This window comes from Macrosteles quadrilineatus, unplaced genomic scaffold, assembly GCF_028750875.1.
Source record: "Macrosteles quadrilineatus isolate MER2022 unplaced genomic scaffold, UCM_ALF_1.0 Scaffold_4__1_contigs__length_99947679, whole genome shotgun sequence".
In the NCBI taxonomy this organism is placed as follows: domain Eukaryota; kingdom Metazoa; phylum Arthropoda; class Insecta; order Hemiptera; family Cicadellidae; genus Macrosteles; species Macrosteles quadrilineatus.
In genome coordinates this window covers 42,468,693-42,481,220 of record NW_026542597.1, presented here as the reverse complement: position 1 = coordinate 42,481,220, position 12,528 = coordinate 42,468,693, and the positions used below count along the sequence as shown (strand labels likewise).

The following is a 12,528-nucleotide window of genomic DNA, read 5'->3' as shown; positions in this document are numbered from 1 at the left end:
TCAACATTAGTTCAATAACTTTATATCAGAGGCATTTTGTCAAAATTTAATAATATAATAATAATTTGTTTTAACAAAGCCCTGTGATATTCAATTTAATCTGTAGACTAAAGGGGCGTCAACTTCGATAAAGATTCCATCCATCGATAGAACGCATCTTTACGAAACTTACATGCTGGAGCTTATTAGCTACTGACTCAGTTGTAGAGGGACACACGTCAACAACGCGTTTATGCTCACTAACTTATTAGTTTGTTTTGATTTAAAGAAGGTAATCGTCTGATCTTGTACGACAAATAGGTGCTATGCGTTGTACTTATTCAATAGTACTTTTATTGTGCTTGGTAACGGAGCGAGAAAACAACTAGCTTGCCGCTTATTTTTAGATATTCTCTTTGGATAACGTAACCAGGTTGTGTTAGAATCAATGTTTTGCCTTTTTTATTTTGAATAGAAGGGATCTTTTGAGTGACAAACTTAAACCCTAAGGGTTTGCTTATCTTGGCTAGAAAAAAACCCCAATCACTATTTTAGTTCTCAAAGTTCCTCCTGGTGTTTTTAACTCTCAGGGAAGAAAAGCTTTAAATTTTGCGTCAATTTCGAACTGGAATTGGCCTATTAACCCTGGATTTGTTGTTAGTATATAGTTTATAACATACATCGTGCCATTCTACCCGTAGGCATGCTAGTAAAGGATAGAACATGACATGATTTACTTAGTATTTAGTACTTAATCGAAGTATCTAATAAAACTAGCTCTACATACATTGCCTATTTAATAATCAATAGAAGGGCTAGGTCCTTATATCAATATAACCATTGTGTACCTAACCAAAGTTCTGCATATTTTTTCCACGACGTTCGTAAAGTTGTTCGAACTTAATAAGATTTCAGGTTCGAATTGTGTTTTCCTTCTGTCGATCAAGAAATGAGTTAGACTTAAATCATAAGGATAAAGTCCAATGGAAGACTACTTATGATGGTATTTTTAACAATTTCCTTTTCTATGAGTTTTCATATTGATATATTGAGTTTACATTGTAATATTGAGATTTTATAATTCTTCAAAATATATTTTCAGGATGACAATAGGTTTGTTTCCTTAGTCAATGATATAATCAAATTGATACCTTGTCAAATCGATAACCATCTTCTATATGTCTACAAATTTTTTAATATATCCAATACTTTCGTTGCGTTTAAGCTACATGACGATTATCTGTTTCTAGTAAAATGCCTTCCTACAATTAAAATATTGAATGGATAATTTGTATTCTACAACGAGTGTAACAAACCATACAGCAAATTTAAATCACAATCGAACAGTAAATCTGCAAAATCAACTTTCTAAGGCCCGATTTCACCATACACTTAAACCGCCGTTAAACCATGCTCTAACTGCAGTTAACTCTTAACTGACGAAATCGGATTTCACCACTCGCTGTTAGAGCTAGTTTAGACTAAACCGTCGTTAGATAATTAACTGCCCAATTTTGACCGGTTAACTTCTTTAATCCTTCGTTAAGTAAATATCAGCTGGCTTTAAGTTTGAAGTTTATATGGAAAGGTGAAATGGTTGAAGAGAATACGGTACGAATTAGCTTTTGAAAGTAAGTGATGGCAATGAAGAGTAGCCTATGTTGTTCGCCGAACTAGATGGATAAGAGAAAGGGTTAATGATTTTAATAACAAAGATGAAATTGATTTTATTATTAGATACAAACTATCAAAACGTTTAGCCTTTTTCTTTAGGAAATGAATACAAACCACTGTAGGTAGTGGTTTGTGTTTAGGCTATCCCACATAGTGCATTGCTTTAGGTTATCCCACAAGGTTTTTAGTTAAGGCGTATATCTGTGACCAGCGACCGCATTGAACTGATTTGCGATCAAGAGCCGTACTCTTTTATCCCGGCTAAAAAGAGTGTCCCGGCTCTTCTACCAACATTATCAAATTTATTATTTCATTGTTCGAAAAAATAGGCTCCCTTTTCCTTCTCCTGGCTTTTGGTAACCCTAACCCAGCGTTCAAACAATTGTTTTGCGTTTGGTCAGACGTAAGTAAGGCAAAATCTAAACCTAAATTGTCATTATTGTGCTAGTATTTTATAGAAAATAATAATTTCGGTGTTATCTTTGTGTCTCGTCTTGTAATTCTTTTGACACCAGTTTTTTTTTTTTTTTTTACTACTTCAAATGTACCAAACTGGTTAGTGAACAAACAGAATATTGAACAGCCCTGTAAAAAGTTTGATTTTGAGTCTTGACTCGACTCGACTGCAAAACTCAACCAATTTGATCCTCGAATATGTTTGATCAACATTGCTTTGCCTTTATTTACTTATGTTAATTGTTTTGGTATTTATTCTTGCTTTCTGTTGTTATTTTGCTCAGAATCTATTGTATTCCTGTAAGCTTGCTGTCTCCAGTTTTGTTTTCACAACCTCATAAACACTGATTTATTTTCTAGGTTATGTTTACTTGCTCCCGTAACAGCCCGATATTATGACAGTTCACTGCCACCGCCACCTGGATTTTACTCTAAACTCTCGTTTATAAAACCAGCGTTAGTTTTGACGCGTTTTCGTTGGTGAAACCAGATTTCCTTAACTGTGGTTTAAATCATCGGTTAGTTTTAACCGAAGTTTAACTAAACCATCGTTAGCAAGAATTTGGTGAAATCGGGCCTAAATGATTAATTCAGTTATAATTAATTTAAACCGTTAAATAAAAAAATAAATTTCCACTCTGGGTGTTTAGGTTTCTGCTACGAGGAAAACAACATTTTGTCGTATTAATTTAATCTTTAAAATGCATTTGAGAATTGTCTGAAAGTTAAGTCTATAAAAAGCTGACCCTCATAATTATATTATTTTTTCGAAAGGATTACATGGGTATCAACGTCCAACATTACGAATTTGCATCTTTGAGATTAGTATTACAGTAATATGCGTGAAATAAATCCATTAGTATTTTTTCTCTTGTAAAACTAAATTGAATGGACATTTTGAAGAAGTTTGTAAAAAATAATATCAAAACTGATATTTTGTGTAAAGAATCCCTCAATTCCCTCCTTTTTAAGCTCGTACTGGTTCGAAATCTCTTACTCTTACTTACTTATGTGGACATTAAAAACCAAGGCGGTCTTTGGCTTTACTAACCATGTGGCTTCAGCATCCTCTGGCTTCTAACAGCTGTAGGTTTGCTCCAATATATCCTTCGTAACCTCGTCAACCCATCGCATCCTTGGTCTTCCCAGTGTCCTCCTTCAATCCGGAGTACCTCTTATCACCTGCTTTCATAGAAATCGGAGACTCTTATGAACTTATGGCACCTACATATATTATAATTTCAACGAATGGGAGCAGGGCTTATGATGACCCTAAAATTAAATAGTAGTGATCCTCGACTTTAGCTTTGTCCTGAAAACGATAATATATACTTTCCTGTAAAAATTTCAATAAAGGTAATTTTACACCTATCACCATTGACTATTGGATACTTAAGTTGTATAAATAGTCAAAGCTATAACCAACAAAGGTATCTCACCGAAAAACAGATGTTTGAAAATCAAAAACCTTTCATAGCTAACCTTACTAAGAAAACGCGTGTAAAATTCTCAAGTTACACTCACTGTACAGTGTACAACGAAGGTCGAATGTCAGTTTATACCGTATTATATTCCCTGGGAAAGTGCACCGAGTCTATTTGTATTGAGTAACGAGATTATTGTGAAGGACTGCTATGTTTACAACCTATTTGTCACTGAGGGTTGGGCCAAGAGCAAATGTCAGGGCCGGGAGTGCCATAGGGTGGATGAATGGGACCGTTGCTATTTGTTCACCTAGGTCGGTGTGAAATGTGCATATATATTGGGCGATTTTAAAATAATAAGTACTAAAACAACAAATAATAATAGGGGTACAATATTAGGTAATAGTAGATGTTCTGGGTGAATGACAGTGGTGTCATATATAGTGTTGCAAGTTTCATCGCCAAGTTAAGTAGGTAAATTTACTTATCAATCACAATTTTCACTAAGACGTTTTCTATTTTGAATAATTTAATACGGGTGTGAGTTTAATGTCGATGTTTACTTCCAAAAATTTTTTCACGTTGGTTTTTATTGTTTTTCAAATATTTTTTTATACACATTTTAAAATTACATCAATATATCTTTCATTTTGTCTCAGTATCCGAAACGAGAAAATAATTCTTACAATGTTAAATAGTTTAGTAGAGGAGCGAAACCTGGACATTCAACCGAAGTTAACAACTCCTGCAAAATTCAACAAGCCACTCGTCGACTAGATGTGTGATATCGATTGCCGGAGGAAATCGGAAGGCATAGTAGACAGTACGTTTTACAAGGATAGATCAACTAAGGAGCTAAGAATAAATGTATAGATCCTTAGAATAGCAAACTATTTAGTAACATAACTAAACAGTAACAGAAATTTAAACAATCACATTAATAACATCAATTATTTAAAATTATAACTATTTTCCAAAACCACTGTATCAAGGTAAATAGTGACTGAAATATATATAAATTTAGTTAAGATTAGATAGTTTATACAAGCTTTTAGTTTACAAGCTTTATTAACTTATATGCTTTTTAATGGTACACAAGCCACCGAATTTCTTTGTGTTGAATCTTGTAAGGGTGAGACAATGAGAACGCCACAATTTGTTTTAGCTGCCACATGTTAATTGTTGCAACAACGAATGATCAGCTGTGCTTAAAACATCAATTAAACTGTGCCATTTTAGTAAATATTATGCCTGAGGCTATTAACACTGAGATTTTGATGTGGAAACCTGTTTTTAAAATAGTGGTTCTTGTGCAAAAACCCAGAGATAGTTTGGACCACATTCCATCCTTGGTCAACATGACACTGTTTCAGATTGGAAATCAATGGTGAACTGGGTAAAATTATTTAGGATAAACGCTTAAACCTTAAAAATAATCGGTCGGTGCCGCCAAACCCTTTGTACACCAGCAAATGTTGAAAGAGTGCGAGTCGCAGTAACTCGAAGTCAAAAACGATTTGCCAGGAAGCTTTGTTGTTGAAAGCTTTACGTTGGCTCTTTTTTGTGGGAGGGGGGGGGGGATTCTGATAAGCTACTTGAAGTTCGAGGTTTTTCAAAGTCGCCCCACAGGTTTGCTTGAACCGAAGCTAAGAATTGTCCAAAAACCAAAGTGATTCCTGAATAAATGCTGGAGGAGTATTTGATGGAGTTTTCAAGTGCCTTATGTCAAGTAGGACAAGGACGTCACTTGAAGATTTTGTTTTAAAGAAATGAAAAAATGACTTTGTTAAGTTAAAATGGGAAAGGATAAGCTGTGTTTTGATGTGTTATTTATATCCATAGGGTGAATATTATTGAGTTTGTACTGCTTATAAATTGGGGCGCTTTTATTGCCCCACCCTGTATAAAAACGTTACTGAGTATACCATTAGCGGTATTATGTTTTAATGTTTTCGTATTACTGCAGCTAACACAGCTGTTTTCAATGTATGACATGCGTGACTAAAGTAGCTCTTTTTCACCCTTGGAGTAAATATCTCTTCCTCATACTCTGAACAGAAATGACTTATTTTCAATGACAGCTGATATCAGCTGAAAGTAAATAGCGCAAAGTAAATAGTACCTATCTTGATTTTCCAAGCTGTAATTAATGAAAAATATAAAAAAAAAAAACAGCTGATTTCCCTTGCTCTCTGCCTTGCTCTCTAAAATGACGTATATATTCCATCACTGGAAGCGAAAGTGGCTCTTTTTGTACGCAATAGAAATAGTACCAAAAAGACACTTTTTCTCCGTGTGATGAACAAATATTGTCATCAAACTGTAGAAATGACCTTATAATCGTTAAACAAATTTGACCGCATAATTTGAGGTTATACAGAGACGTCATCAATGTTTACACGTTACAAAGCATTTTCATTATGTCTGTTTCAAATAGTAAACAAAGTAAATTTTGAGGTTAGCGAACCAAAAATACAGGAGGTTTACTTCAGTGTACATCAGTAATGTCAAAACATGAACATGAACATAATAAGCAATCAAATTATTTAAAATGTAAATTTTAACCTTCGGTTTACTCTCTATTGAAAAGGGGTCTGTGGACAATAGTTTAAGCAATCAAATGACTACTTAAAATGTAAATTTTAACCTTCAGTTTGCACTCAATCGAAAAGGGGTCTGTGGACATTAGTTTAAAAAGCTTATTGACTTAGTACTGGCGTCCACAAAAAAAATTAAAACTAACTGAATTTACAGTAGGGCTAAATTATGCACTTTGTAGCAAATAATTTTGTTTATGTTATAGGTGTGAAACGTTTCCACGGCATATAAGCTAGGTAAAAAAGGGATTTATCAACATATTGAAGGAATATCTTCGTATACGTGTTTAGGACGATTCTTCTGTATTCCAATATATAAATCAGTCAAATGTAATACAACCACTTGGAAGGTAATAAATCTTGGTTTCTCTATGCCACTAAAGCAGAAGCTTTACAGCGATACTTACACTTGTTATTGCGTTTAAACCTAATCATAAACAATATTTCTGTCTAGTGTTATGAGGATTGTTAGTAGAATAAACCTTTAAAATAGGACCAAAGAAAATACAGGTTTGAAGTAGCGAATTTATTTTAATTTACACTTTGTACTGTTTTATAAACGAGGAATAGTTGATTTTAGTAATGGCCATGGTATACTGGAGCATGTTCCTCATGATGATGGTGGTAATGTTGAGGATGGACGTTGTGTTCCCGGTGGACGACGGCGTTAAAGCCAGTGTGGTGGTCAGCTGTGTAGTGGACGACGCGCTTTGAACCGTCCGCCTCCACCAGCTCGTAGCTGCCGTGCACCACATCCCCGTCGCGCTCCTCCTTGTGGCTCTTGATGTCGCCGGTGTGGCTGTCGTGGACGCCGTACTCGAACTTGTACTTGGGGTGAGGGTCGTAGTAGTCCTCCTTGTACTCCACGTGGAACCCGTGGTCGTGGTCCCCTACATGCTCGTGTCCGTGGTCGTGGTCCTCTATATGCTCGTGTCCGTGGTCATGGTAGCCGTGTTGAGGGAAGGCGAATGAACAAGCCACCAAAAAGGTGACAACGAAGATTATCTAAATCACATGGAGTTGTTTAGGCATTTGGAATTAGGAATTTGCATGGAAATTTTATACAAAAATATTTCTTGACAAATCTTATACATTAGCTTAGTATTACAGTACATATTTTAAAAATATCTTGCAGAGTAAGTTACCCAGGTACAAGAGCTACAACAGAAAACATTGAACTCGGAAATATGTTACTACTTTTATAAACTGTATTTTGTGTATGTAAGAATTTGTATTTCCATGAGTATTTGTTACGAGTGATTAGTATAGTAAAATACCTTCCATTAGTTTCACGAAATTATTACTACCATAGTAGTTGCTAACAACGAAACTGTCGATACCAATTCCTCCAAGAAATCCCATTTTTGAAAATATTTTACAATTAATCAATAGTTAACAAATGCCCAAATTCTGAATCTTCATAAATCATCTATAAATTCAAATTACATTTACACAAAACCAATAATTAATTAAATAAAAAATGCCCACATTCTGTATCTTCATAAATAATCTGTAAATTCAAATTGTATTTACGCAAAACCAATTAATTATATAAACAAAGTCAAGTATTTGCTATTTATTGAAGTTTGAAAATGGACTAAACTCCAAAAGTCCAAAACTTGTCACCACCGAATAAAAAATAATTTTAGGGTGCTCAGTTGTTTTTAATTTACTACTTATACTAATGTTATATTGAACACGTTAAGTAAAAATAATGCATACTTGACTTATTTAAACTATTATATTTAAAGTATTCACTATATTGTATTATTTATATTCAACCTTCAGTTCTTAAACCTTTAGTTTATTTAAATAAATCAAATTTATAATAGTCGTTATAAACCATTATAGGTAACTATAATGCATCATAGGAGAAAGCGATTTACCTGTTGCACCATTGTAGTAGTTGTCTATTGAAGTACGAGAGCTGACCAAGTAGGAACTGATGAAGGTACAATGTAACAGCGGCTTAATATACATGTGGAAGTCACGGTGGATGCTCGTTGTGATACGTTCATATAACACTCATAATCACTTCAAATTATCGCGGAATTTCCGTGAAAACGGATAGCATAGAAGTGGAATGCGGCCGGAATAGTCCTAGGAATATTTAATTTTTAGAGATAGTAGCTTATTCTACGTGATTGCACTTAATTTTACAAATCAATTGTTTTATTTACCAATTACAAAATCTTTAATCCAATTGAGTCTATTGCACATAAAATCTACAAATGTCTCATACAATTAACTTGTACAAAATAAGATGTAATCAAAAATTCGTAATACATAAATATGTACCATAATGCTATCTACTGAAATTTAAGACAAACTGAGTCGTATCCGAAAATATACCCATCAATCCAATGTCGGAAATACAAGTTTAATGGTAGTTATTCTCGCCGATCTCCAGTTCAATTAACTGAGATTTAACACTATCTGAAATCATGTATTTTTATAACTTCTTTACATAATTATATCCGTCCTGGTGGGTATAAATAAGAACAAGATGCCTACTCATACTTCCAATTCTTTGTGCAAGCATTAAAAGATAAAATAATTCTTTTAGCGAATTTAATTGTATAACAAACTAACGATATGAACGGTTATTACCGAAATGAGTAACTCGGAATTTCACGAATAACGTTTAATATTATTATAAGTTATAAATTAAATTTAACCAACTACGAGCTTAAAATTAAAAACATTAGTCTATCTGCTAGGTAGTTTACAAATACTTGAGACAATACAATTATGAATGAGGTGAGATTATAAGAATTTGTATTGTATGAGTATTGTGTTATCCAATCTCTGAGTTCATGAAATCAAACCAAAACTTAGTAAACATGGAAGTAAATTGCTTAATTCGATGACCGAGTAGCCGTCATATAACCATGAATGTTATCACTTTCAAAATATCGGTACCGTAAATGCATTCAAAGATTTTCATTTAAGATTAATTCCGTTTAAGAACTTGTTTTTCTTTCTTTATTAGTGTTTTTAAATTATTGTCAAGCAAAACTATACTGTTTATGGTTAGTTAAACAATTAGCGTTAAACAAATAGATACTTTAGTTTTGCAGTTATGCCAAACGTCATAGACCCTAACAGATCATAAAATCATCATAACTTACTATTTTTGATTAATCAAATTGAAATTTTAAGAAAATTTTAAATTGTCTTTTGTAAGCAAAGTTATAATGAAATACTAATCCTGGGTTTCAGTTAAGTAAGAACAATGTTTATAACTGATGTATACGACAGTCAGTTAATGAATTACGTGAATGTTCAGTTGACCATAACTGAGGCATAGTATATAACATGGTATGTGAGGATGGGTAGTCATCAGAAAGAATTAGCTTTCGAGAGAAGACGTCGAACCACATCAACATGGAGATCCAGGTATGGTTTAAAACAATGAATATAACACGAAGCCAATAATATACTACTAATCAGTAACGTATCGATTTAACAAAAAGGAATACAGAGATTTTTTTAAGTACACAAAATGAAGCGTTAAAGTATCATGTAGAAATCAAATGTGCTCTCATTGACCAAGGGGAATATGACTTTTTAATTTATCGGCGAGGGAATTTACTGGAATTTGAAGTTCAAAATTGTTAAAAAATTAGTTAAACTAAATAAGGAAATTAGCCGCAAAATAGATTTACGCAGTTAATAATTTGAAAAATCTTACATGAAGCAAATTAATCTGTTCGTTTTAATAAGTAATTCTAGTCAACATCGGAAAGTTTTGAATACTGTTTACATTGCATAAAGCACAACATTGTATTGTAAAGCTTATTTAGCTTATTTTTTTTAGGTAGTTCTTAGTATACAGATACTAGCAAACCTGTCGTGGCCTCGCTCAAAAAAATTTAAATTAAACAGTTAAATGTTCAACCTGAATAGGGCCTATACAGTTCTTGTTTTTTAAATCCATTTAACTATTAAAATGTGTTATGCAGTAAAACACTTTTTCCTACAGTCACCCGACAAAGTTGGCTTCCTTGTACTGTTTATAGTACATAAAGCTGCTAATTGCTGCATATTTATACTTTGTCGTACGGTTTATACCTAGGCACACATCAGGATTCCAACGAAACAACACAAAACAGCGTGGTTCTAGTTAATCCGTGTACGCTTGGAAATAGGTTGGCAACACTTAAAGATAATAATACTATGAGCAGCTGATTGACCATTATAATTACGATTTAACCTGTCATTTCGTGTTTAACGTTTCGGTATTTCTGAACTTTCTGGACTTTTCTTTTAAACGTTTTTAAAACATTCCTACGATACCTTTAAAGCATTTTTTTAGGCGCGGAAACCACTTCAAATTACAAAAACATACTAAACTATATTCTCAAGTCGCGGAGCACATTTCTTGCCGAGGAAAAATAGCAGAGTGATACGGACTGGGTACTACTTTCTCTAGGGCACCTATTTGTGTTGCCAGCTGAACTTAAAAGCGTGTTGTATAGTGTTTGAAAGACTAATTATTTATATGCTTTATAGTCACTGTAGGAAAAATATTATGTGTAACACGAGTGCAAAAGGCCTTTGCTGCACTCGAGATCATTCCTCGTAAACATTGCTCTCGTTGCAGCAAAGTGCCACTTTGCCCACTAGTTACACAAATAACTATTTCAAATCACAAAAATAATGTAGGTAAATATTTTCAATTCATGTAATAAAATAAAATAAAACCAGCTGTTCCTATGCAGATTCAAAAGTATTCATGTGTTCAAATGTAAACAAATCTTTTGACCATAAGGATAACATGGGACTTAAACAGCCACTGAGGCAAAGCCATGAGGGAATCTTGAAAACGCTTCTTATTGCACACCTAGAGGTTGATTGAAACTTGTAGTTTTTTAAAGTGGTATTTGACTTTTATAAGTATAGATAGGATAGTGCTGAGGCTTTTATTAGGCTTTGTTTTCTTTTGATACATTATATTAAATTTACATTCCTCGTTTAGCTTTACCTGACTGCTTTGTACCTAGGTGATTTGCTTTGGTTGTAAGGGTAAACTTATATTTAGACAAAACTTTACTTTGGTTAAAACTGTTATAGGTTGTCTTTGTCGCTATCTTCGTGCTAGTTGCAGCTGTTGCCTTTCCCCACCACAGAAACCATGACCACGGACACGAACATGTAGGGGACCACGACCACGGGTTCCACGTGGAGTCCAAGGAGGACTACTACGACCCTCACCCCAAGTACAAGTTCGAGTACGGCGTCCACGACAGCCACACCGGCGACATCAAGAGCCACAAGGAGGAGCGCGACGGGGATGTGGTGCACGGCAGCTACGAGCTGGTGGAGGCGGACGGTTCCAAGCGCGTCGTCCACTACACAGCTGACCACCACACTGGCTTTAACGCCGTCGTCCACCGGGAACACAACGTCCATCCTCAACATTACCATCATCATCACGAGGAACATGCGCCAGCTCATCTCTTAAATTCACATCACTATTAGGCATCACTTATAATAGTATTGTTGAAAAAAGATAATTTGTTCTGTTGTTACTCCAATATCGTTGTATTAAAATGATGTTATATCGACGATACTATTGTAATATATCTTTTATATTAGGCTGTTAATTTATGTAATAGGAATTAAGTTGTAATTAAAGTAACAAATTTCTCAACACATTTAATTTTTTTACCTCCTTAACAAGTGAAATAAAATAATGATTCGACATTGCTAGGCCATTTTTATATATTTTAATATCGTACTGAAATTTGGCAAACTTTGGCAATAATTACCATTACTATATCTAAAAAACTACAAGCCATAAGAATTCAGTAATCAGAATGCAGGTTACAATTATTAAGCTCTAGGTGTGCAATATGAATGAATGAATGAAATGGCTTATTTCCACATAATATATACAGAAGACAAAAACAAACTTTTTAATACAAAATATACTTACAAAATATAAACTAAGAATAAGAATAAAAAAGAACATTTCTGTATAAATTAATTAAATTGTTTTGATGAAATACAGCACCCATAGGCAAGTTCTGTCTGTGCGGCTGCTGGGTTTCTGTTTAAATAATTATTAGTAACCAAATCATATGAAATTATTACCTTTATAAAAAAAAGTTAATAAATGGAACGGGTAGACTGTTGCCTATCCTATTATTATTTTAGGGAAAGAGATTTATGAATTCAATAAAAATAGAATAATAACTATAATGAATAAGAAGCGTTGCCCCAGTGGCCTTTAAAGTTCCCATGTTATCCTTATGGAGAAAAGATTTCGTTTCCATTTGAACCAATGATATTTTTGAATTTTCCAATTGGTGAAAACAATTAATGGTGAAAACATCACAGACACCATAGACCTGCAACTGTTTAGCTCCTGTGAGTGTTATAAGAACCACAGT

At 33.8% G+C, this 12,528-nt stretch overlaps 2 protein-coding genes across 2 annotated transcripts; one reads left to right on the top strand and one right to left on the bottom strand.

The window, feature by feature from the left end:
* Positions 1-6,655: 6,655 nt before the first annotated feature.
* LOC128991368 (cuticle protein 8-like) lies at positions 6,656-8,130 on the bottom strand. Its single transcript, XM_054414175.1, has 2 exons — positions 8,017-8,130; positions 6,656-7,135 (listed from the first exon to the last, which is right to left on the bottom strand). Exons 1-2 carry the CDS (start codon positions 8,026-8,028, stop codon positions 6,707-6,709), a joined length of 441 nt encoding a protein of 146 aa, XP_054270150.1. The 5' UTR covers positions 8,029-8,130; the 3' UTR covers positions 6,656-6,706.
* Positions 8,131-9,487: 1,357 nt separating this feature from the next.
* On the top strand, positions 9,488-11,614 carry LOC128992875 (cuticle protein 7-like). Its single transcript, XM_054416619.1, has 2 exons — positions 9,488-9,529; positions 11,207-11,614. Exons 1-2 carry the CDS (start codon positions 9,518-9,520, stop codon positions 11,612-11,614), a joined length of 420 nt encoding a protein of 139 aa, XP_054272594.1. The 5' UTR covers positions 9,488-9,517.
* Positions 11,615-12,528: the final 914 nt, after the last annotated feature.